At 36.0% G+C, this 23,419-nt stretch overlaps 2 protein-coding genes across 6 annotated transcripts in view; one reads left to right on the top strand and one right to left on the bottom strand.

The window, feature by feature from the left end:
• Window positions 1-14,846: 14,846 nt before the first annotated feature.
• LOC130817612 (uncharacterized) overlaps window positions 14,847-23,419 on the top strand; it is a 9,118-nt gene continuing 545 nt past the window's right edge. The window contains exons 1-4 of one of the 5 annotated variants that reach the window (XR_009043829.1): window positions 14,847-15,001; window positions 15,826-17,590; window positions 21,675-21,795; window positions 21,882-23,419. The exon at window positions 21,882-23,419 is cut by the window's right edge and continues 545 nt beyond it. Coding sequence is in view for 1 of the 5 variants with exons in the window: in XM_057683420.1 (XP_057539403.1) it covers window positions 15,948-17,474 (1,527 nt within the window). In the remaining 4 variants the exon portion in view is untranslated. Of the gene's footprint in view, window positions 15,002-15,825; window positions 18,174-21,674 lie in introns of those variants that run through there. The other 4 variants (XR_009043828.1, XR_009043826.1, XR_009043827.1 and 1 more) reach the window with 4 other exon arrangements.
• Window positions 18,320-21,690, bottom strand: LOC130817613 (peroxidase 18-like). Its single transcript, XM_057683421.1, has 4 exons — window positions 21,303-21,690; window positions 21,034-21,213; window positions 20,608-20,773; window positions 18,320-18,846 (listed from the first exon to the last, which is right to left on the bottom strand). Exons 1-4 carry the CDS (start codon window positions 21,540-21,542, stop codon window positions 18,437-18,439), a joined length of 996 nt encoding a protein of 331 aa, XP_057539404.1. The 5' UTR covers window positions 21,543-21,690; the 3' UTR covers window positions 18,320-18,436.

Genomic DNA, 23,419 nt, shown 5'->3' with positions numbered 1-23,419 from the left:
AATTGTGTGACTTGAGTCTCTAGCGTCTTCATATGTGCACTGCTTAACGGTATATATCCATGCACTAAATTTCTTAGCTCTGCAATTTGTGACTCTACATTGGAGGGATGATGGTGGTGATGCTGTAGAGGTGGATGGTTCAACTACTTGGATCGTAGGATAAACCGTGGTGCATTGTATGGTTTTTGATACGGTGGTGGGTTCAACACATGAGTGCCTGCATTATATGTGTTAAAGAAAGCATTTGTCTCCTCGTAAACTCTGGGGAACGTGCTTGAATAGTGGCTAGAAACGCCACAAGTATCATACATAGAAACATTATGTGCTGAAGAATTGCAGGTACCATACTTACCTTGGCCGTCTGCTCGGATAGAGTGGCCATTTCTATTGTGAGAGCCTTGATAGCCTCAATATATATGGTACTCCTTTGTGTTACTCGATCTCTCTCATTACCCTAAGAGAAACCATTTATGGCCATGGTTTCAAAGAGTCTCAATACTTCCACAGGCGACTTAGAGTCCATATCACCACTACATGCTGCATTAACTAAGGACTTGTGCTCATGAGGGAAACTCATCTGGAGGTCCTTAAACCTCTCCTAGGCGTCATGAAATGACTCAAATAGTGTTGTTTAAAGGTTTGTAGTTGTGTCCTGATCTGTGATGTTTTCCTGGGAGGATAGAATTTTGCTAAAGTGCATTTGTCAGTCCTTTCCAGTCTCGATATATACCTACAGGTTTAGATTTCAACCAAGCCTTGGCTTTATCCTTCAAATTGAAGGGAAAAAGCCTCATGCAAACTGCCTCCACATTTAAATCCTTGGCGGTTATCGTGTTACACCTCTCCACAAAGTCAGCAATATGATCGAGCGGACTTTCTCAAGGGTGTCCTCCGAACTGACTTCTCTCTATCATCTGAATGAGGTGAGGTTTCTACTCGAAATTCTCTGCACCGAAATTTGGTTTAACGATACAAGGAATGGAACTTAAGGTGAGCAAAGGCGCACCTATACAGCCGAAGTTATTATTATTCTGGGCCATTCTTACCTATCTTATACCTCTCTCTGTCTAGCTCGCATGTTGTTTGCGTTTATTCTACAAGCTGTGGCCTCGATTTCAGGATCAAAATGTTCAAGAGATCGGGAACTCCAACCTATTCAACAACAAACAAAGGAAAATGAAAGATTCGGGGAAAGGGGTAGACAAGAAACGCAATATATTCATCAAAAACCAACAAATTAATTATCCATCGCTTTCATGGCAACGGTGCCAAAAACTGGATGTGAACTTTTATTTTATTGCAAGCTGGTAGGTTCTTTCTCAGTCGCTAAACTCTAACCCAAAATAAATTCACTTACTTTTCAAAGACAACTTAATGTAGTCGGGTAGTAAGGTTCGTATCAATAGAGAGATGTGATTTGAGAAGGTTTTAGTATGATATGTGCTTTGAAAAATAAAATTGAAAAAAATAAATAACATAAAGAAAAGGGGGTTTTTGATTTCTTTTTCTGAAATAAAATGATTTGAACAAGCAATGAACTAAGTGAAATCTATAACAATGGTGTTTTCTAAAAATCAATGGAAAGGATATCTTAACTTAAGTTGATTGTATACTTCTTGTTTCTCATTGATCAATGAATACTTTACTTAAGAAATTCACTTTTGACTACTTATTGTGAAGATGATTATACTTTTATTCTCCTTAAGTGTAGCTAATCATCAAAATCAGTTTGAATGTAACGCTCTTATTATTAGTTAATTCACTTCAATCAGAGAATAAATTCAATCCAACAATAACTTTAAGAAAAGAGAATCAATAGGTTTGCTAAAACTATTCAAGCAAATAGTTTTCAATCAAAATGAAAAGTTCATTTAGATCTGCATTCACAATTAGAACTAGTTGCTACCATTAATCCACGTACAAAACTAACTTATTTTGCGAATAGATTTAGCATAAATGAATATTACAATAACAAGAACAATAGTTTATTTCCAATTCAAACAATATTCATAAGATTATAATAAGAAGTTTTCAATAATCAAAAGTGTGTTAAGTAGAGAAATTCTTACACTGAGTAATTAGAAATTTCCAATCAACCTTCCTCAAGAAATGAAATTTAAGCTTGAATATCCATAACCATGGCAAAACAGAAATGAAGAAGAAGTATTTTAATGAAAAATTACAAGATGCCCTCATTCCTAAGCTTTCTTGCCTATTTATAAAGATTTGATGAAGCTTCTTTCCATTGGATTTGCTCATCATTCCTATTTGCAAGTCGTCTCCCAAACCCCTCTAAACATCCAATTGAAAATGAAAGCCGAAATGGGAAAAGTGAAATAGCCGCCCAGCCTACAGACTGAACTCAGCACCCCCCGAGCCGCGTAAAACTTTGCGGGCCGCACATCTCAATTTGATCCGATTCTTTGCTTGCTTAAATCTAGAATTATCATCTTAGAATGATATATTTATAAAATGACCTTCTAATAAAGCTAGAATTATCATCTTAGAGAATTACATCAATAAAACTATTCTATAAAGTAATTTCTCTATTTGTTATATAATCAAATCTAAATTCTACTTAATAAAAACGAAATTGAAATGGAAAAATACACAAAATAAGGTATTATTAAATTCCCCCACACTTGAACCTTACCCGCCCTCGAGTAAGTCCCAAAATAATAAATCAAATCCCAAAAGTAATCCCAAAAGAATTTATCAACCAAAACAATTTCAAGCTTCAAAAAGGAATGGCACTCTCATGAAAAACTTATAAAGAATCCTTGAAATACTTGTGCATAGTTGTTGCTTCCATCTTGCATGAGTAGAGAGCTTCAGTACGTGCTTGAACTGGACATCTTGGTGTTCTTTCTTCCTCTCTTTTCTTTTATCTCTCAATTCATTTTGCCTAGGCGCCCTTTCGGGTTTTCACCTAGCCGCTCTTTTTACCTCATTTTCTCTTTATTCTTTTGTCTCACTACTCACTTACATAGCCTCTTGTTTTTGCCTAAGTACCTTTACGGGTTTTCACTTAGTGAGGCCCCCCTAACTTTTGCCTAGGTGCCCACCCTTGTGGGTTTTCACCTAATAGGGATTTCATTTTTTCTCTTTTTTTTATATAAATTACAAGAAAATATAACATAAAAGGATTAAATAACAATGATTGAAAAGAAAAAGTACTAGAAAGCTTGAATATGTACACATCCTCTCCCACAGTAATTTGGAGAATTATCCTCAATAATTCCTGCTATATGCCCTCCTTAAGGCACGTTGCTCCCTTTGCCTTTCATGATTCGCTTGGATGGAGGGTGTTGGGTCTGTGTATGATGGATGTTGAACACAAAGAAGTTATTCATAGCGGAAACCATGTTGGTCATCGAATACATTGTGTCCTCCAAATAATCACCTTGTTGTTGTAGCTCATTGAGTTGAGCCCCAAATGCAAGTTGTGCATCCTCCATGGAAGCCATCCTAGCTTCCATACTTTCATAGAAATCTTGGGGCTGCTTGGAATTGGAGGTTTGGGTGCTAATATTCTCCCATATTCCCCTTCAACACCGGCTCTATAGTGCTCATCCGGCGGTAGGTAAAGTTGGGCAGGGGTTGTATTCTCTGTAATCATTGTGCATTCTTGAGGGAGTATCATGTATTTGATATTATTTGCCCCAAAAAGCCAAACATATGAATCTCCTACAGGTGGACTCCACAACATGAATGCCCTCCTTAATGCATTGAGGTTATAGAGGTAGAAAGGGAAATGATCATAGTCATTTGGGGTTCCTAAGGGTTTTAAAATTTTGTTTCCATCTTCATGTATAGGGACCTCAATGCCTAGATGTGACGCTAACACGGTGACCATCCCTCCCATGCTGATTTTTCCTTTGTCCTTCTTGCCCAACTCAATGCAATTTGAAACCCAAATATTTACCCAATCTGGACATCCTACCCCTTGGGGTGTCATTGCCCAAAAATTTTAAGTCAAACTTAGGTATGTTTGTGGGTTCCCCATGACAAAAGATTGTTGCACTAACCAACCGGTTGATGAATCTTAGTGCTGGATGAGGTATATGGCTGTTTTTGCATTTGCTGTTCCATCTTTGACCATGAGTTACCTGAGCCCAAAACATGCCCTCGTTGTATCCTTCACAAGTATTAAAGCTAGGGTCATACTTATAATTCCACCCAAAAGCTTCTTTCATTTCCTCAAAATACATGGTATATTCTTCATGATTTTAGTGAAAAGTGATGAAAGGACGTTCCTCATCTTCTCCTTTTTCCAAAGTTGAGAGAAATTCTAGAGTGTACCTTAGGTAGGTTGGGGCACCCACTAGAAGTAAATTGGTTAATCCCACTTTCTCAAGCAACTGTTCAATGGGTTCCATCAAACCTAAGATTCTAGATTTTGTATGCAAGAAAACTTTGTCTCTAAGATTTGTCTATTCCCCAAATCAAGTTTCCCCCATCGTATTTTGGCATTGTCATCAAGGGTCAGAAGCCCTAAGGAATTGATTCTAGGGACATTTGTGTTTGATGTGGAAGCAACTCTTCTTCTTTTAGGAGCCATTGTTTTCAATAATTCAACAAATTTCACTTCTACTCCCTCTCTAAGCACAACAATCACCAATTCCCAATTGAATCTCAACAATGACCATAATGTTACTCACCACTACTAATAATTTTAAAAAATATAACAATTATCAACAAAAGAATTACAAAGATGAAAAAGAACAAGGTAGGAAATGGATTATACCACAATGTGTTGAAGATTTCCTCCAAATAAGTTTCTTGTTGATGTTTGTTGTGACCTAAAAGTTTACCTAATGATTCATCAAACAAAAATCCTTAAATTATCAACAAAATAAGTTCACTCTGAGTATACAAATATTTTAAACTTTGATGATTGTAAAAACCTTACACTTCACACCATGTAGGTAATGTCTTCATATCTTCAGGCCGAAAACTATTGCAGCCAACTGTAAATCATGCGTGGGATAGTTGACCTCATGAGGCTTTAATTGGCATGATGTGTAATCAATATACTTTTGATCTTGCATAAGCACACATCCTAACCCATATTTTGAGGTGTTGCTATACACCATACAGTCTAGAGAAGGGTCAGACTATGCCAACACAGGTGCAAAAGTTAGCCACTCTATTGGCTCTCTTAGGTTTTAAAGATGACTACACTTAATATAAACGACTGTATTTTACAGATTGTGTGCAGGTCGATAATCGGTCTTGATAAAGATCGTTGATAGTGCCTAAGACTTGGTCCATAAACTGTGTATGTGTCAAATATATCCAAGAAAGTTAAATAAGGAAGATCGCTTAAGATGTCAAATGTAGATAGGAGGTCTACTATTCCTAAGTTTGATGATCTGACGATACTTGTTGATGGAGACAGTGCTCTGTTCCCAAGACTGAAGTCTACAAGAATCAACGTCAACTGAAAATTCTGTAGAATATATTTTCTGATTTTTAGTTGATGTATTGGTTAAAATTAATTTGTTGCATCATTAATCTAATAAGTTAGTTGGCAAAATATTTTTATAACTTCTTTAAAATTAGCCGACACATTTTTTAAAAAGTGGAGAAAACTTCCCCTTATTTTTCTTCACATAAATAGGCTTGCAATATGGATTTAATTAAGAAAAAACTACCTTGCCTATTTTTAGAAAAGTAAATGTGCCTATTTACTTGCTATTCAAGATCCACTTACTTCTCCTTAATCTTAGGAATAAGGATGTACTAGGTAGTTATTTCTTTTACTAGCTACATGAGCTCCTATATAAAAGGGAGTTGTTTTTCAACCGGTTTGAGTGAGTAGGAGTGTCCATACGTGAGATCAAAAATTAACAAGAAATATTTTTGCTCCAAAAATTGCCAATTAATTTAAAATATTTTCTTGTGCAACTCATTAATTTTATTCTTAGGAATTTGGCCTTTGTAAAGGTTTTTTTTTTAGAGAATTATTGTAACTGGATTTGGGGAAGTCTATGGGAGAAAGAGAAGCTTCAAGTGAAGCAAGAGAAAGAGAAAGAGAAGGAGAAGGAGCAGGAGAAAGAGAAAGAGAAGTTGGCCTAGTTTTGTTTTTTTGTTTTATGTAATTGTAACTAATTGCCTAAAACATAGAAGAGAATTTTGAAATTCCAGGGGGTTGTGGTTTTTCCATTTATTAAGGCCTAGAAGGTTTCCACGTAAAATTGTGTTGTCTCTTTCTTATTTTTCGCATCAAGTTTAAGTTTTAATTCCGCAAAAAATAGGGCAAAAATACTTAAACTTATCAAACAACAATTTAAAACCCCCCCCCCCCCTCTTGTTGTTATCCACCATCTCTAACCGTTTCTACATGCTTCTTTAAGGTTTAAAAAGCCCTTTCACATTCTTCATACCACTCAAACTTCTTTTCCTTCTTGATCTATGACGTCATGGGTTGAGCAATGCGGGAAAAATCGTAAACTAATCTCCTATAATAACTAGCCAAACCCAAGATACTCCTTACCTCTATAATATTTTTAGGTGCAACCTAATCCCGGACAGCCTCGATCTTAGCAAGATCAACAGAAATTCCCTCCTTGTATATAAAATGCCTTAAAAACGTTACCTTCTCCAACCAAAATTCACAAATAGTACAACTTTGCATATGGACTATTTTCTCTTGAAATTTGTAGTATTATATGCAAATATCCTTCATGCTCACCCCCATCCTTAATCAGAATACACCAAGATATGATCTATGAAAACCACCAAAAAAATTATCTATATAAGCTCTAAATACTTGCTTCATAAGTCCCAAGGTTCAAGTTTCTTGTAATTGCTTCAAAATCTCACCCACTCAATACCCACTCAAACACCACACATACACACATACACATTAAGGCACACTTAACCACACATTAATCTATCCATAGAATTCCATCACTAAACACACTCACAATGCATAGACTTGAATGATGCACACAAGACACCAATTACATTAATAGTTTATACTTAAAACCATTTAAAACATTCAATTTCTACTTAAGTTAATAGTATGGTTTGTGGGTTATCTTTATGAGTAAATTCTTCACAATACTTGCAATCCAACAAAATTAGGGATTCACTTCTTCTAAACCACTAAAATAGCTTCTACCAAAAGAAGATTCTACCAAAAAGCCCTAACAATTAAACACATCAATGTCAATTGAAGGTCCTTTTAACCTTAATTAACATACACATAATCAAAATGAAAAATGGAGATGTTTAGAACTTACTTAACATAAAAAGGATGAAAGATGATGATGAAGATGCTATCTACTTGGGTTCTTCCATTCCAACAACATCTAAAAAATCCAAGGTGAACTTCAATTAGACTCTATACTCCATATAAATTCTGTAGAGATTGAAATTATAAGAGAAAGAAGGTGGAATTCAGATTTTTATTCGCTTGCTCACTTGGAGAAAAGATGAAATTCAGCTTTTGCTCTGCTTGTGCACTTGGAGAAGGAAATTCTAGAGTTAGGATTACTTATAGACTTGGAGAAGGTGGGAATTCAGAATTTTGTTTCTAAAAGTGATGGGAATGTATACACATGTATAAGGAGGAAAGGGGTGGAGTGTTGGGTGAGTATGTATTGAGGTGGCATCACTAACCCATTCAACAAGCTTAAGGTGCATAAAAATACCCATATTTTTGTCATATAATTTATTTTGTCTCCAAATAAAAAAACAGATATCCAAAACATAGCAAAATTTTATTTGAAAACAATACTCATTTTACTTATTAAAATAATTATTTTTAATGAAGACATTTTTATGATTGTTTCAGTAATCCTGTGACCGACGTACGTATAGGATGATTCCTTATCACATTTATCTTAGTAGGGTCCACCTCAATGCCTTTGAAAGACGCCTTATGGCCTAAGACAATGCCTTCCTGCACCATAAAGTGGCACTTCTCCCAATTCAACACTAGAATCGTCTCTTGACACACATCAAAACTTTTTCAAGATGTGTCAAGCAAGTATCAAAAGACAAACCTCCAACAGAAAAATCATCCATCAAGACTTACATGAAGCCTTCCAACATATCAGCAAATATAGCAGATATGCACCTTTAGAATGCGGATAGAGCATTTTAAAATCCAAAGGGCATTCTCCTATAAGCAAAGGTCCAAAAGGACAAGAAAAACTTGTTCTCTGGTTGTCCTCAAGGTAGATAGGAATTTGAATGAAATCCAAGTAACCATCAAGAAAACAAAAGTACTTATGCCTTGCCAATCTCTTATGCATCTCGTCAATGAAAGCCCAAGGGAAATGATCCTTCCCTTGTAGCCTTGTTTAGTTTGCGATAATCAATGGAAACTCGTCATCCAATGGTAGCTCTAGTTGGGATCATCTCACCCTTGTCATTCTCGATGATGGTCATTCCTCCTTTTTTTGAAACAACATGAACAGAGCTATCCTATCTACCATCAGAAATCGAGTAGATGATGTTGACCTTGAGAAGTTTAAGGATTTCATCCTTAACTATCTTCTTCATGTTGGGGTTTAGCATCCTTTGCTGCTCAATGGAGGAGAAATGCCCATCATCAAGATGAATGCGACGCATAATAAGGGTTGGATGACAAAGCTAATTTTACAATCGTTAAAGTAATTTACAACTAATTTACAACTAATTCTAACTATATTACAATTATGTAATATATGTGCAAGTAGAGGTTCAAATCCATAGAAAAAGTTGGACCACCTATTGATTAAAGGTATATTCACTTAGATAAGAATACTACTATAGGTTAAAGGATAATAAACCAATATTCACAAGATGCATTTACAAGAGATCAAAGGGAGATTTGATTCATTACAATTGGATTGATTAACTTATAATTAATAAGCTAGATGGTTGCAATCAAGGTAAAACAAATCTTAAGTACTCATTTGTACACCTGATTCCCATATTGATACTTGGCTCCCCTAATTTTATCTAATTTCTAGTTCATTAAGAGGAAAAGCATCCTACTCTTGTTTGTAAATGTATAAATGAAAAGCATCAAATACACGCCACAACAAGTCAAGAAATATATAAAAATTATCCCTAAAGCAGGAAGACAATCTCTACAATGGAAATTCTTCCTAAATGAATTATGTCCTAAAGCAAATCCATAATTCAATCAAGTTATCATCTCTAGTAAATTAAATAAAGCAATCTATTTTGATGACATTTAGAACTAGTAATTAGAAAACAAACTTGCAAGATATGTGTTCTAATTAACCAAAGAGAAAACTTACATAACACTGGCAATTAGGAATAAATTTTCCAAAAGAGAAAATTTAGCCAACCATGGCTAACTTCTTCAAAAGTTTGAAGAAGATGATGTTCTTGCCCAAATTACAAAACCTTAAGTTCTAACCCTAATTTAATTTCAGCAAAAGTATATGATTATAAACTACTGAATGATTAAAGTAACTACAACAGCTTCCTTAAAATACTAAATTACGAAAGCTTACTTAATTGAGAAGAGAAGGATGAAATAATTGTCTTCATTTAGCACAGACTTCTGCAGCCCCTTTATTGTCTTTCGCGTCCAATAGAAGTCAAAAGCAAAACGCGAAGGCGACTAATGTTTTCTGTTTTAAAAAAATGACTAGAAGCAATTTCGCTACAAGTGACCAAATTTGTGACCAGGGAACTTGCAACCTGTGATGTTATTCGCGACCTGCGAATCTGCTGATTTCTAGAATTCTATTTCAAAATGTCCAGCTATAATAATAATAATAATAATAATAATAATAATAATAATAATAATAATAATAATAATAATAATAATAATAATAATAATAATAATGCCGAGTCGTCTCCTTCTCTCTGATCTATTAGTTTAGTAGACATCAATTCACGAGGCAAATAGGCAGCCAGAGCCTAGGCGACGACTCGTCGCTCACCAAAGTGACGACTCGTTGCTTTTCACGGACGCATTTCCTGGGCCTATTAATTGAAGAAGCACAGTTTTTCCTTTTTAAATACTCCCATCCCCTTCCTATTCCTTACCATTTTCACTCCATCATCTTCTTCACTCTCCTATTCTTCCACTCTTACTCCTACCTTCTTCAATTAAAAATTCCTAATCTTCAAGGCTCAAGGCTCCCATTCCTGCAAGTGCTCTCTCATGCCTTGGTGATCCTATTGTCTCTCTCAGGTATAAACTCTAATTCCCCAACTTTACATTATGTTTTATTTTGGGTGTGATTCATTACTTGTATGGGTTAATTTGTTCTTAATTGTTGCTTTTGTGTGTGGTTGCTGGATCTTAGCAGCTATAAACATGAACCTATTTAGATTTAAGCCTAAAAGAGCTAGGCAGGCCGGTGAAGGTTCATCTAGAACCCAAGGTGAGGATTCTTCCCCACCATGGAGGAATCCTAACCTTCCCTCACGACCACCACCTAAGCCCACCAGGGCCGTTTGTACTTCCTCTTCTACCACCATGAGATGCATTTTAATGCCATCTCAGGCCCAAACTTTCAACACCCTAAAGAGCAGAACTCTCCTCCCCACCCAGTTTATTGATGACATTCCCTTGCATGTCAACGGCCTCTTCGATAGAGTTATTACCCTTTTGCGGAGAAGCGAATTGGGAAACATTGTTGGTAAAAGCGCGGAGGTTTTCCCGCACTTAACATATGATTTTTTATCTACCCTTCAGCGGCATGGCTCGTCAAGGGGGTACGCATACTATTATATCACATTCAATGCTTTTAACACTAGATACAGTTTGACGTACCCCCAGATAGTTGAATCTTTTGGATGGGAGTTTTCAATGGAAGAATACCAAACCCCCCCTAAGGGGGACATACATGCTTTTTGGGCCGATATGACTGGCGGCCTACCCTACGCTCGGTCTAGCAACAAGATCTGCAAAATCTGGCACCCTGCCCTCCAATATATATATCACCTTCTCGCCATGACCATTTTTGGTCAAGGCGAGCCTACCCAAGTAGGGCAGTTTGAGCTAGGGTTCATAAGAGCCTTGGCAGTCCCTGGACCTACACGCCGTCAATGGGTGCACCTGTTCGTCCAGAAGTGCCTAGAGATCTAAAAATCTACCACAGACAAGATTTCAGTGGATGGCATGATTACCATGCTTGTATGGGGTCTCGGGATTGAGTTCCCTGAGGGCTAGGAGCCTTTAGCCACCAGTGCCAGTATCCGCTATGATTATGCCACCTTGCGTAGGGTGAAATTCTTCTAATATAAGGGCAATGACGACCCTTACTTAGTATGCCACAATGGGCGCACACTTTCCCTTCCTCCTAGGCCTGACACATTATTCAACATTCATGAGAACGATGATGTCCACACCATGAGGGTCATCTAGTAGTCACTACATCACGCAGTTTAGTTATTTGATGGCAATATTGCGGAAGAGGAGAAAGGTGGGGATGATGATGAGGTTAGGGGCGATGAGTAGAAGCTCGAGTCTCAAAAACAGGATGCCCCAAAGGCTCAACCTTATCAAGAAGAGCCTTAGTACTGGCAGCAAGTACCCTCAAATTCCTATGAGGATGACCAGGCCTGGCGTCAGCAGATGCTAGGTCGTTTTGAGTATATGGAGGGTCTTATAGACCATATTGATGACAACCTGCAGACCCTCCAAGCCACTTGCAGTTACCAATGGAACGAGCTGCATGATTCCTACGACTCAGACATGTATGACATTAATACACGTCTCAGCTCTTTAATGATGGCTCAGGGGCCCAGATTGCTCATTTTTCGGGCACCCTATTCCAAGACCCTAGGGCCATTTAGAGGACAAAAGGTCGAGGAGAAAGTCTTTCTCCTTCTTTTGCTGCGGTTCCTCGAGTGGTCACTGATGGCCACGTGTCGTAGACTTCCCCCATATGTATACCTGTGCTTTTATGGTCATGTCCTTTTGCTATGTTGTTAAGCATTGAGGACAATGCTTCTGATAAGCATGGAGGGAGGCCACACCTGTTAGTAAGATTTTTATTGTTTTCCTAATATAGATTTTTATTATTTTCTTATTAGTTTAGGATTTCTTGCTTTTCTAGGTTAGTTTTTATGCTTTCTAAGCTTAGGATTTTTATTGCTTTTGTTATTATTTTTGTTTTGTTTTTCTTTTTTTTTACCCACCTCTAAAAAAATGAAAAAAAAAGAAGAAAAAAAAAAGAGAGAGAATGCTAGCCAATAACTTGTGAAGGAGGTCTAGGCAAAAGGAAAGTGAGTGTTCATCAGTTGCTAGCATTGTTCCTCCTTTTCCACGGTGCTTGTAGGTATACTTCAATTCCTATCTCTACTCTCATCTTTCTTTATATTCTATCTCCACTATATTATCTCATCTTTTTCTTTTCTCATGTTCTTTAGAAGTCATAAGGAGGTTGAAGTATAGGGATTTTTGGTACTGGTTATTTATATTCTTGTTTGTGTTGTGTTGTGTTGTGTTGTGTTGTGTTGGCCAAGTGAAGGGGGCAAGTGGTAAAGATATTTGGACTCTTGGCAAACACCGGAAATTAGAGGAGTTTAGGAAATGGAGGTATAAGAAGTAGCTTAGGATTTGGAGATCGTGTCTTGACCTTGTGTTCTATATGTTTTCACCTTGCTTTACTCGAGGACGAGCAAAGGTTAAGCATGGGGGAGTTTGATAAGTGCGATTATTTGCACTTATTCATGTTATTTTTATGCTCCTTATGTGATGTTTTAGTGGGTTTTAGGTAGTATTGATAGTGTTATTTGATATTTTTGTCTCATATGTTTAATATTGTATTTTACGTAATTTTGAGGCAAAAATCGGAGTTTTATTAGGTTTTGGGAGTGGCAAGAGGGTGAAGGGTTGGAGAAATAACCTAAGACCCCTAAAAGAAGTGAAGAGATCAAGCTAAACAAGCTCCAAGGGAAAGAAACGAGTCGTAGCTAAGGACCATTAAAAAGCCACGACCCATCACAGAGCAAATGGAGTCCAGAACAAAAGCGACGAGTCATCCCTATTCAGCCATGACACGTCGCATATCCACTGAAGTCATCAGAGCATTCTAGAGCCAACGCAACGAGTCGTCCCACATATGTCACGACTCGTCGCATACTTACTGATCTATGCATATCAATCTAGAGGCTAAGCGACGAGTCGTCTCCAACTTGCCACGACTCGTCGCACATTAATAAAACTCACATACCCCAGGCAGAACAAAAGCAACGACTCGTCGCCAGCACATCAGGTGCCTTTTTCGTGTGTTTTGACGGTTACTTTTTGGAGCCACTATAAATAGTAGTAGTTATTTTTATCAAAAAGTCAGTTTTAATTTTTAATTTTTCAGAATTTTTCTTTTTGTTCTTCTTCTTTGATCCATTAAAAATTAATGGGTTTGGGTCCGGATTTGGCTGGACCTGCTCAAGACCCACACTATTACCATCCTTAGTTGTTTTTGTGCTGGTTTGGGGTGGGCTGCTATGGGTCCAAGTGTGGTCAAAATCAGGGTCTATCTGGCTTTTTGTAGGTATCTGTTGGCATGCAGGTTGGCGTGGGGTTGCTGGTGGTGGCTACTAATTCTACTATCTATAGTGCAACTGCTGTAGGATTTCACTCTTTTTTTTGGGTGGCTGCAGGTGCGAGCTTGTTTGAGTGGCCTTTATTTTTGGTGCTGTAGGGGTGGTCACTTATTTTCTGGGCAAGGTCAGTAGGCATTGTTTCTATTGTTGCGGAGCAGTTTCCCTCGGCTATTTTCCATTGTTTATCATGTCCTCTTATACATGTTTGTACATTTTTTTTTTGTGTTGCTGGGTGTTTTCTTTTTTGGGTGTAAGTTTCTTTTGGCGAGTGGGTTTTATTTCCCCATTGGTAACTTGTTCGGTTGGGTGTGTAATTGCTTATATATATTGTTTAGTCATTTTTATTGTAAATGAACACTTTTAATATTTTAAAAACTTTGTTATTATTCTAAAAATACAGACATACCTCTTCTTTGTTGTAACATAATAAGATATACACTAATTCTATAATCAATATTTTAATGAAGTAAACACACCAAGCAATTCCAGTGAAAATGATCCTGGGTAAACTAGGTAAATTAAGTACATTGATCCAGATCATATTACATTGTAACAGTTTCAAAAGCTTAATAATTTATACATTCAAATGAAAAAACTGAATAATTTTCATAATCAATAATCCATAAATTATCAATTATGAACATCAATTTAATCATTAATAAGTAACTAGCACCAAAAACATCAAACCTCAACTAGTAGTCTAAATTAAAAACAACTCTAAGGTAGCAAAAATGCAAAATTCTCACGCATGTTGTTCATAAAAAAACCATATTATAATCTAGAGTATCAATTTAATCGTTAAAAAGCCAAAAAAAAAAAAATTAAAATAATAAAATAAAACAAAATTGTAGAGTAATTTTAGAATCGTGTAGAATCAATCGAATCATATGATTCTAGTTGTGATTCTACAATTCTATACAATTTTAACGATTCTACTTCCACTTCTAATTGATTCCGATTCTAGTAACCATTTAAATCGTAGGGTGTATTTAGATAATAAATCGTACGATTTTACGATCTGAATCGCAATTTTGACAACTTTGGCTGCTGGTATACATTGCTTGGGATCAAACCATGTTAAAGACTTTGTATATCCCTCATTTTTGGTACATATATCCTCCATTTTATTATACTTTATACATTTCACTTTTTACTTAATTCAATACGTATTTTTGAGCATGATGATTTACAAAAAATCATATAAAAAAAATTAAAGGTAGCCAAAACCCAAACACAAATTCTTGGTGAAATACGGTCTCTTTAATAGACTATTCCTAATTTGATGAGGCCGTTGACATCTTTTAGTTAATTAAACTTTAATTGGTTGCTAAAGATTGTAATCAAACTAAAAATAAAACGCTCCCCTCGACAAATTGGCAAAATTTTCTTTCCTCCTCTCGCCGTTGTGTGTGTTTTTGATTGAATAGAAAAGTAAGAATGATAATAACCGAGCAAGTTTGTTGAGGTATGCGAGGATTCTCCCACGTCTTAAATTTATGTTTGGTTCTGAAATTTCCCCTCTTTTTTCTTTGTATAATAGAAAAAGTGGTATCTTAGAACCTGTTAAATTTGATTTAGACTTTGCTTTATTAGTTCTGTAATTGTAGTTGAATGTACAATGATATGGTTTATTTCTCTAAGAATATGGATAAAATATAGTCAATTAGTACTTGGAACTTCGAAAATTGAAACAAATATGATTTTTGACATTTGAAATATGTAAACATGAACTTCTCCGATTGCTACTTAAAAAGATGATGTCACATTTCCTGTACCATGTTCGTGGATAAATTAAGTTCCTTATGTTGATAATGTGTAAAATTTTCATTGCATATGTCAAGTAAAAATTTTTCTGAGCAATCGGTTCAATTAATTCAAAGCTTCTTATTTGAGCATAAGCAATTCTGTTATATGCATATTTGCATTGGGCGACACTTCTCGCTGTTCTGAGTTTCAAAAATTTTAATTCTACGCCTTTCTTGAATAATTAACTGTTGAGATAGTGGATGATCGAAATAGAGATTGAAAATTCGTTTGAACAACTAGGACATTTATTGGTCAATGTAGTTGATCTTATTGTTTTGGATCAAGACTTTAGCATTATAGTTGTTGTTGTAGATCCATTCTGAATAATCATATTGTTCCTTAGACTATTCCCAGCCATTTAAGATTTTTTTGAGTCTTTGAGAGTACATAAATGTGTATTGTATACAGTAGAATCACTGTTAAATTTTTTAATTCTTTCTCAAAATCATATGTAACATTTGATGTATTGTTTGTACTTTGAAGGTGATGAGAAATCTATGTGATATAGTACCTAAGTATGAATCTGGGGTTTGAATTCACAGCTATTAGTTGTTAGATATATTAGATTCCTATTGAGAAGTATGCTGGGGAGCTTTTAGCATGAGATGATGGAGGTGAAAGCAGAAAGAAACAGACCAATTGCGGTCTTTATGGCCTTTGGTACCAAGGGTGATGTCTATCCCATAGCTGCAATAGCTGTGGCTTTTGCCTGTGATCAAAGGAAATATGAAGTGGTTTTTGTTAGTCACTCTGCCCATCAGGACTTAGCTACTCATTTGATTGAAAGTAATGTCAGATACTTTTTGGTTTGTTCTCCGCCTGTACTTCCTCCTCCTGAAAGTGATGAAAATGACAATAAATCTATCCATTTGTCATTCTGTAGCCAGAAACGTGTGGTTGTAGGGGACCATAGACGAGAATGCCTTGTGGTTATGGAAAGGATCTTTGGAGATGGTCCAACCATGAAGGGTGATTTTATTTTGATTAATTTTTTCGCATTGGAAGGGTGGAGTCTTGCTGAATTGTTTCATGTTCAGTGTGTTGTAGCTGCTCCTTACGTAATAAACTATACTGCCCCTTCATCATTTCAGAGAAAGTTCAGACTGGAACTTCCTCTTCTTTACCAATATCTGCAAGAGGCTCCTGATGGTAAGCTTGGTTGGAAAGATGTAATTCATTGGATGTGGCCACTTTTCTCAGAAGATTGGGGTTCATGGAGGAGGGATGAACTCAATCTTAGCTCTTTTCCTTTTACCGACCCAGTGACGGGTAATCCTATGTGGCATGAACGGCCTTTATGTCCCTTACTATTGTATGGATTCAGCAGAGAGGTTGTTGAGTGTCCTGGTTATTGGCCTTCCAACTCTCAGGTCTGTGGGTTTTGGTTTCTCCCTTCCACATGGCAGTTTTCATGCAGCAGTTGCCGAGATACATTTATCTTAAGGGTAAAACTCTGCTCAATTCATACAGAGCTACACAACTTTATTGATGCTAATCAGTCAGTGCCACTTATTTTCATAGGTTTGAGTTCAGCCGGGAATTTTGGTTTTGTGAGGAATCCTAAAGCATTTCTATGTATCTTACAAGCTTTGATTGAGACAACCAATTGTAGATTCATTCTTTTCACGGCTGGATTTGAACCACTGGATGTGGCTATTCAAGTTATTGCTGCTGAAGGGGATTCATCATCATCATGTCAAAGTATTAGCTTAGATAATGGGGTTTCTCTGTGCAATAACCGTTTATATTGCTTTTCTGGTTCCCTTCCATACAGTTGGATTTTCCCAAAATGTGTAACGGTCATCCATCATGGTGGTAGTGGATCCACTGCTGCAGCTCTAAGAGCTGGAATACCCCAAGTTATATGCCCCTTTATGCTAGATCAATTTTATTGGGCGGAAAGGATGTGCTGGCTTGGAGTAGCTCCAGAACCTTTGAGAAGGAATCATTTGCTTCCAGAAAGTTGTAACGATGTTAGCATCAGGGAAGGTGCTGATATTTTAAAGAATGCCTTAAATTGTGCTATGAGTCTTGAACTAAAAGCACGTGCTCTTGAGATTTCAGGGATAATTTCTAGGGAGGACGGTTTGTCAGAAGCTGTCAGGATTTTAAAGGAAGAAGTTGTCCAATGATTTTATACTTTTTAATTGTCTTAGCTTCCTGAAAGCATTTATACTGTATTCTGGATGAGATAAGAAGCCTGTTCAATAATTGTTGCAAACACGGAGGTGGAAATGTGCTACACATGGTGAGTCTTTTAAACTAATAAGACTAAATATCTGATTTTAAAAGGCCTTATAATTCAATTTTATCTGCAATTTTCTGGATGTCTTCTTAACTCTGGGAAACTAAATTTTTGATTTAAAAAGTCTAATATTAAATATTTATCTACATACACAAAACTGTCAACAAAATGCATCAAGGAGACACCCAATTCGATTGTATTTTCTTGTTTAACTGACTTGTTTGGGGGGGATACACGTGTGGAAATGTACCAAAGAAGATTTGTTTGGAGGGGGACTATGCAATGACCTGATATTTAGAATAATTAGTTTACGAAGGGGTAATTTAGGTAATTATTTTGTTAGTGGTAATTTGGAAAATAAGTTAGTATTAAGTGGTAGTTTTGTTATAAATAGGGGGGATTAGGTAGTCATTAGGTATCATGAAAATTGGTAACATTCTGTAGGTGAGTTAATTCTCAATTTACGAGATCTCAAGCTTTTCGAAGTGCGTGATTTGTCTTTCTTTTATACTTTTTACGGTTGTAATCATTCTTTGATCATACATTTTATAAAATAATCTTACTGTTGTCCCTTTATTATTTCAAGTCTCAATTTACTGTTTTATTGAATTGGTCAGTTCAAATTTAATAGTAAATGAGTATTGTAATCTTAAGTTAAAATTTGTCGATTACATGCAGCTATTTGTTGAGCTTTGTATGTTTTTGGTATCTTGGCATAAATAGAGAAATCAATGATTCCAGAAGTTTTGTTTACGAAAAATTATATGCAATACATACAAACTCTACAGTGTTTGCTTCAGGAAAGGTTCTATGAGATTTTTACCACACAGTAGTTGTTTGTTTTCTTGCTCACCTATTTGTCCTTGAACAAATTTGTCGAACCTCACCTTCAGCATCAGTTTTAATTCCTATACTACTAAGCTTCAAAAATGACTCACTCCATCCCTCATAAAAACTGTTCAAGTCGCTAGCAAATTGCTCAACCAAGTCTCTTGTCCTTTGGTCATCAAATAGGACAGAATCTGATTGGAAGAGTCCTTGTTTTGCTTTAAGGTTGCTGTAGTACTGATTGTCGAATGAGAAAGCTGTCTTGGGGTCAATGTTAACCATTGCGGATGTGCTTGCTGCACATTTTTTTGCCAACTTTGATGCATAATTTTCGTCAAGAGATGAATCAACAAATGTGAGGTTTCCTTTGGAATTAATCTGGAAACGGTCGCTGAAAGTGTTGCAGTGAGCTAACCCAATGGTATGCGCACCTACAGTATCAAAAATATCTTATTAGGAGAGATGAAATACTTTCATTAAATAGCATAAGAGTTCATACAGTGATTTCTCTATTTGTGTTGGATGTAAGGGGAGAATCGAAGCTTGGAAAGAGAAAGGAGAGGCAAATTTGCATTTTCATACAAGTCTTCGACTTTTAATCCCTCCTGTTCTCTTCCAATTCTGTGTCTTAACTCCTAAACATCAAATGAAAGTGATTCACATGTGTCCTTCCTCTTCTCTTTTTAATTCTACCATCCAAACACATATAATAGTCTCTCTAGGCAGATTCTTCAATTAAGTGTTCTTTTACTAAATCATGAATTTGATTTGTGCTTCCAGTGTGAAATATGAACTTTGCAAAAGACTCCAAATTTTTACAAGAAAAATTTTGGCATTTGATGAATTCTGATATCAATTTCAACTGAAAACCATATGATGTGTTTACTGTAATTACTGTTATTATCTGGTTGCCTATGAAGTGAGAGCATCAGTTAGTGATACACTCATAGCAGCATCGCGTAAAAATGCGGTATTGGTGGAAATAGATTTCGCGGCCAATGCGGATAGTTTCGCGGTTGTTTTGCGCTATATTTTAGTCGCGGTAAGCTAAACATATTTTTAATACGGTCGAGAATAGATATGGAGATATAGATGATATTTTGTACTATGCATAGAAGTACAAGTGTACAACCTTTTACAAAAAGCTCAAATGCTATGTTTTTGGGACTTACTTTTGCTGTGGTAAGGTCTTACGAGAGACTGAGGTCTGAGAGCTACTAGTCAAGAGAAAAGATGGTTGTCTCAAACTTGTTTAAAGCATTGGTATAAATCCATCAACACTGCAGCAACTAATGTGTTTTGAACTTAAATTTGGGGCCTAATGTTCGACTTAGGAATATCCTTGGATTATCTAGGTGCCATTTATTACAATGGTATTCAAGCTTGAGTTAAGTAACTTGCACTATGTTTGGATATCAAATTAGTAGAGAAAAGAATAGAAGGGAAGGAAGGGGAAGGAAAGGGAGGGGTAAGGAAGAGAGTTCACCTTGTTTGTTTAGAAGGGAAGGGAAAATGAGTGTTTCCACTAAATCTTTACACTTCAGGGGTGATTGTACTCTTAAAAAAATTTGTTCATGTTTTAGCTTCGAATTCTTTCCCTTCCTTTTTGTTATCCAAATAAGGGATTTTCCATCCTTTCAAATCCCTTATCTTCTTTCCCTCCATTTCTCTCTATCTAAATGCAGTGTTAAGAGTTTGTAAATATACTTGAAACAATCAAATCTATGTAGTAGTACTTTCTCTTTTTCTATGAAATTGCACTAGTTTATAAAAGTTGTGTCATTAATTTGTAGTTGGTGAATAAGACAAGAAACGAACGGGTGAAAGAAATAAGTAAATAAGATTAAACAAGAGAATGATTTTAGAGATGAGATTAAATAGTGGATGTAAGGACCATGGTCCATTAGATAATAAAGAAAGAGTACAAAGTATGTAAGATAACTAATCAAAAGTAGTGCAAAAAGATAGCGACAAAAAAAATTATTTATTATCACTTATTTGGGAGATATTATTAAGTGATAAAGGTGGAATATTTATGGTGAACCCAAGCTATCCATGAATGCGGAGCCTACTTGCCTCATGAGGAAATAAACATTCTGTTATCTCCTCGGCATTCCTTTTTGACTTTTTGCCTTAAATTTGGAAATAATTTTCTTTCTATAATGGAGTAGTAATTTCAACGCAATGTATACCTGAGAGGATGACTAGATCTGCCACAGTTAACCCTTTTGAGCTGAAAATCTTAATCATGTTATCCATTGTGAAACTTGTGTCAATAATATTGGGCCTGACATTTGACATCGCAGACACCATTCCATCTCGCCTACCAGTTGGCATTTGAATGTCTGGTCCTCCTGACTGATATCAAAATTTTCATGTCACCAAATGTAGAAAACATCAAAAAGGTTATGCATTTTTTCTTTGTGTGGAATAGCAGCTAGAGCTGATCAACTATGGCCGAACACCTCAAATTTTGACTGCGGTTAAGCAGTGTTTCAAAGCTTTTGACGTGCAAAAAATGCTCTCACGAGACCTATTTCGTTGTCATGAATGCGTTCCCGCTTGATGATCAGCTCTAGTGTGCATGCACAACAGAAAAGCGATAGATTTTGTTATACCATGACAACAGCATCCCTTGCAGCAAGTGCAACAACATCAGCACATGACACAACTCCAGGACAGAACAGTTCTAGCTCTCTTTTAGCCGCCTCTATGACTTCAAATCCTCCAAGAGACTTGTTTGCTGGATCTGCTCTTTCTGTCCCATCTCCTTCTACTAAAATCGATCCATCGCATCCCTGCAAAAACATAGCTATAAACCTTTTATAATCCATCTTTCTCCATCTTCGGGCACACAAACGAAAAATCATAAGAAACGTAAACTCACTTCGACAAAGCAGTCATGAAAGAGAAGTCGTAAAAGTTTCCCCGGAATAGTTGGGTCAGTGGAAGATGCTGATCTCACAGTATCTCTAACAATGAATTCCGCACCTGGACATGAAAATGCATAGAATTCCATGGAAAAACCATGAGAGAAAGAAGGGAATTCTAACACTGAGAATAGAAGAAGAAATGTTGCTTTCAGAAGGTGATTTGCTTTTAAATGTACAGTTTTTTTATTTTCCATGAGGATCCCAGGAATGATTCCAATTCCCAAGTCAATGTAGGATCATAAGCTTCACTCAACTCTCCCTTTTGTTGTCAGAAAACTATATTATAGTAATATAACAAGCTTCTTGTTTTTTTTTTTTTTTTATAGAGGAGAAGAAGGAAAGGTCCATATAAAGTAATTAAAGCTGCATTTACTTATTATAGGTTGTATGGTTAGGAGGTTGAAGAAGGAGTAATATTGAAAGACTGACAATTGAGGGAAGGTTGTGGTGAGTTCCTTCAATCTTTCTTCAAATATCTGCCAAAAGAGCTGGCAGGAATTTATGATGGGTTTTCTAATTCCAATGCTTTACAGGTTGTGTTACTACTATGGTCTGTGAGGTCCAACTACTCTAACCAGAAACCAATACAGGTACATGTGTGTGTATGTATACATGCGTTTTGTGCTTGGGAATGCATTATTTTGGGTTTTAAGGTTGAGTCTTCATTTTTGCTTTTCTATAAATACAAGAGTTTATGGTTGATGACCTGTAATTAGATGCCTAATAAATAGGCATACTAACTAAATGCGTAATAAATAGGATTATAGAGTAAATTATTTATAGTTGAATTGGGTGGGTTACAGTCTTATAAGGCAATACCCTTAGAAATAATTCGTAAAAACTCTTTGTATAGAAAAGAATATAAAGAATATGTACCATACCAAATTTAATTTGTCAAGAACAAATTGAATATTTCATTCAATATGTTTGTTGCGTTGATGACGAAAAATGATTCCAGATAAATAAATTACATTGGCGTTGTCTTAATATACGATAGTTGCGTAAGTGATGGGATAGCGTCAACACGACTATCACATTTGCTATATGCAGCTTCAGAATTAGATTTGGATAGTGTCAATTGTTGTTTAGAGGACTTGGATATCAGATTATGATTAAGAAAACCCTATGTAATGACATGTATTCTCTTCAATCTGCATCAGTACAAGTGAAAACCATAACAATAGTGTCTTGGATGTAACTTTTTTAGTACAAACTACCTTAACTCCTGCAAATGCTATTTCAATACATTCATTAGTATTAGTGTTGTAAGATCCCCCAAGACTTACGGGTTCTTGCAAGCTTTAATCAATGATCGAAAGAAAGAACGATGAAGGAAATGGTGAGGGTGAATGTCGAATGAACAAGCTGATTTTTTTGATGTTTTTGTTTGATTTTAGAAAACAACAAATAAAGGATAATGATGGCTAATCTCGAAACTCACTAAGAATCCACGTAGCAAGTAACGACACTCTTAAGACACAGGTGCACGCGTCAAACACACCAAACATAAGAACTTTTGCAAATACGACTCTAATCCAAGAATCATACAAACAACAGGGATTGAAAAAAAAAATTTTGATTTTCTTTATCATTAATCAACTCTGAAAAATTACAATACTTGTTGAATTATTTATAAAGAAAGAAAAAACGAAAGAAACTAACTGAAAAATCGACTCACAAAAACCGTGCACATGACCGGCCATAGTGACGTATGAAAGTTACCACTTTGGTCGGTTGTAGCTCCTTGGTAACTAACTCCTATGTGTTCATTCTGCAAGTAACTTCTCACGTAACTTTCGTCCCGTAATTAACTACTTATTATAAATGGAAATAAATATTTGCTAATTTATGAAGTATATTTGTTTTTGTACCCTTACAACCATCTTGTATGAAATGGTTGGATTGGTATTGGTATTGAAATTTTAATGCACCGAAGTTTCGAAATTTGACTAACTTTAGCTCTGATACCACATGTAACAGGAGCGGCAATCTCGATACATAATTAACATTTAATAATAATGTTTAATACAAGAATATTGCAGAAGTCTCAAAATGTCGAACTGTTAAAAAC

This window comes from Amaranthus tricolor, chromosome 7 (assembly GCF_026212465.1).
Source record: "Amaranthus tricolor cultivar Red isolate AtriRed21 chromosome 7, ASM2621246v1, whole genome shotgun sequence".
Taxonomy (NCBI): Eukaryota; Viridiplantae; Streptophyta; class Magnoliopsida; order Caryophyllales; family Amaranthaceae; genus Amaranthus; species Amaranthus tricolor.
This window is presented reverse-complemented; position numbering and strand designations above follow the sequence as displayed.

Excerpts from the sequence above, each read along its gene's own strand:
- LOC130817613 (XM_057683421.1), bottom strand. The coding sequence starts at position 21,542 with ATGGAAAATAAAAAAACTGTACATTTAAAAGCAAATCACCTTCTGAAA. Across the intron at positions 20,774-21,033 it reads CAAGGGATGCTGTTGTCATG|TCAGGAGGACCAGACATTCA; the intron begins GTATAACAAAAT and ends TTTTGATATCAG. Across the intron at positions 18,847-20,607 it reads AGATCTAGTCATCCTCTCAG|GTGCGCATACCATTGGGTTA; the intron begins GTATACATTGCG and ends TTGATACTGTAG.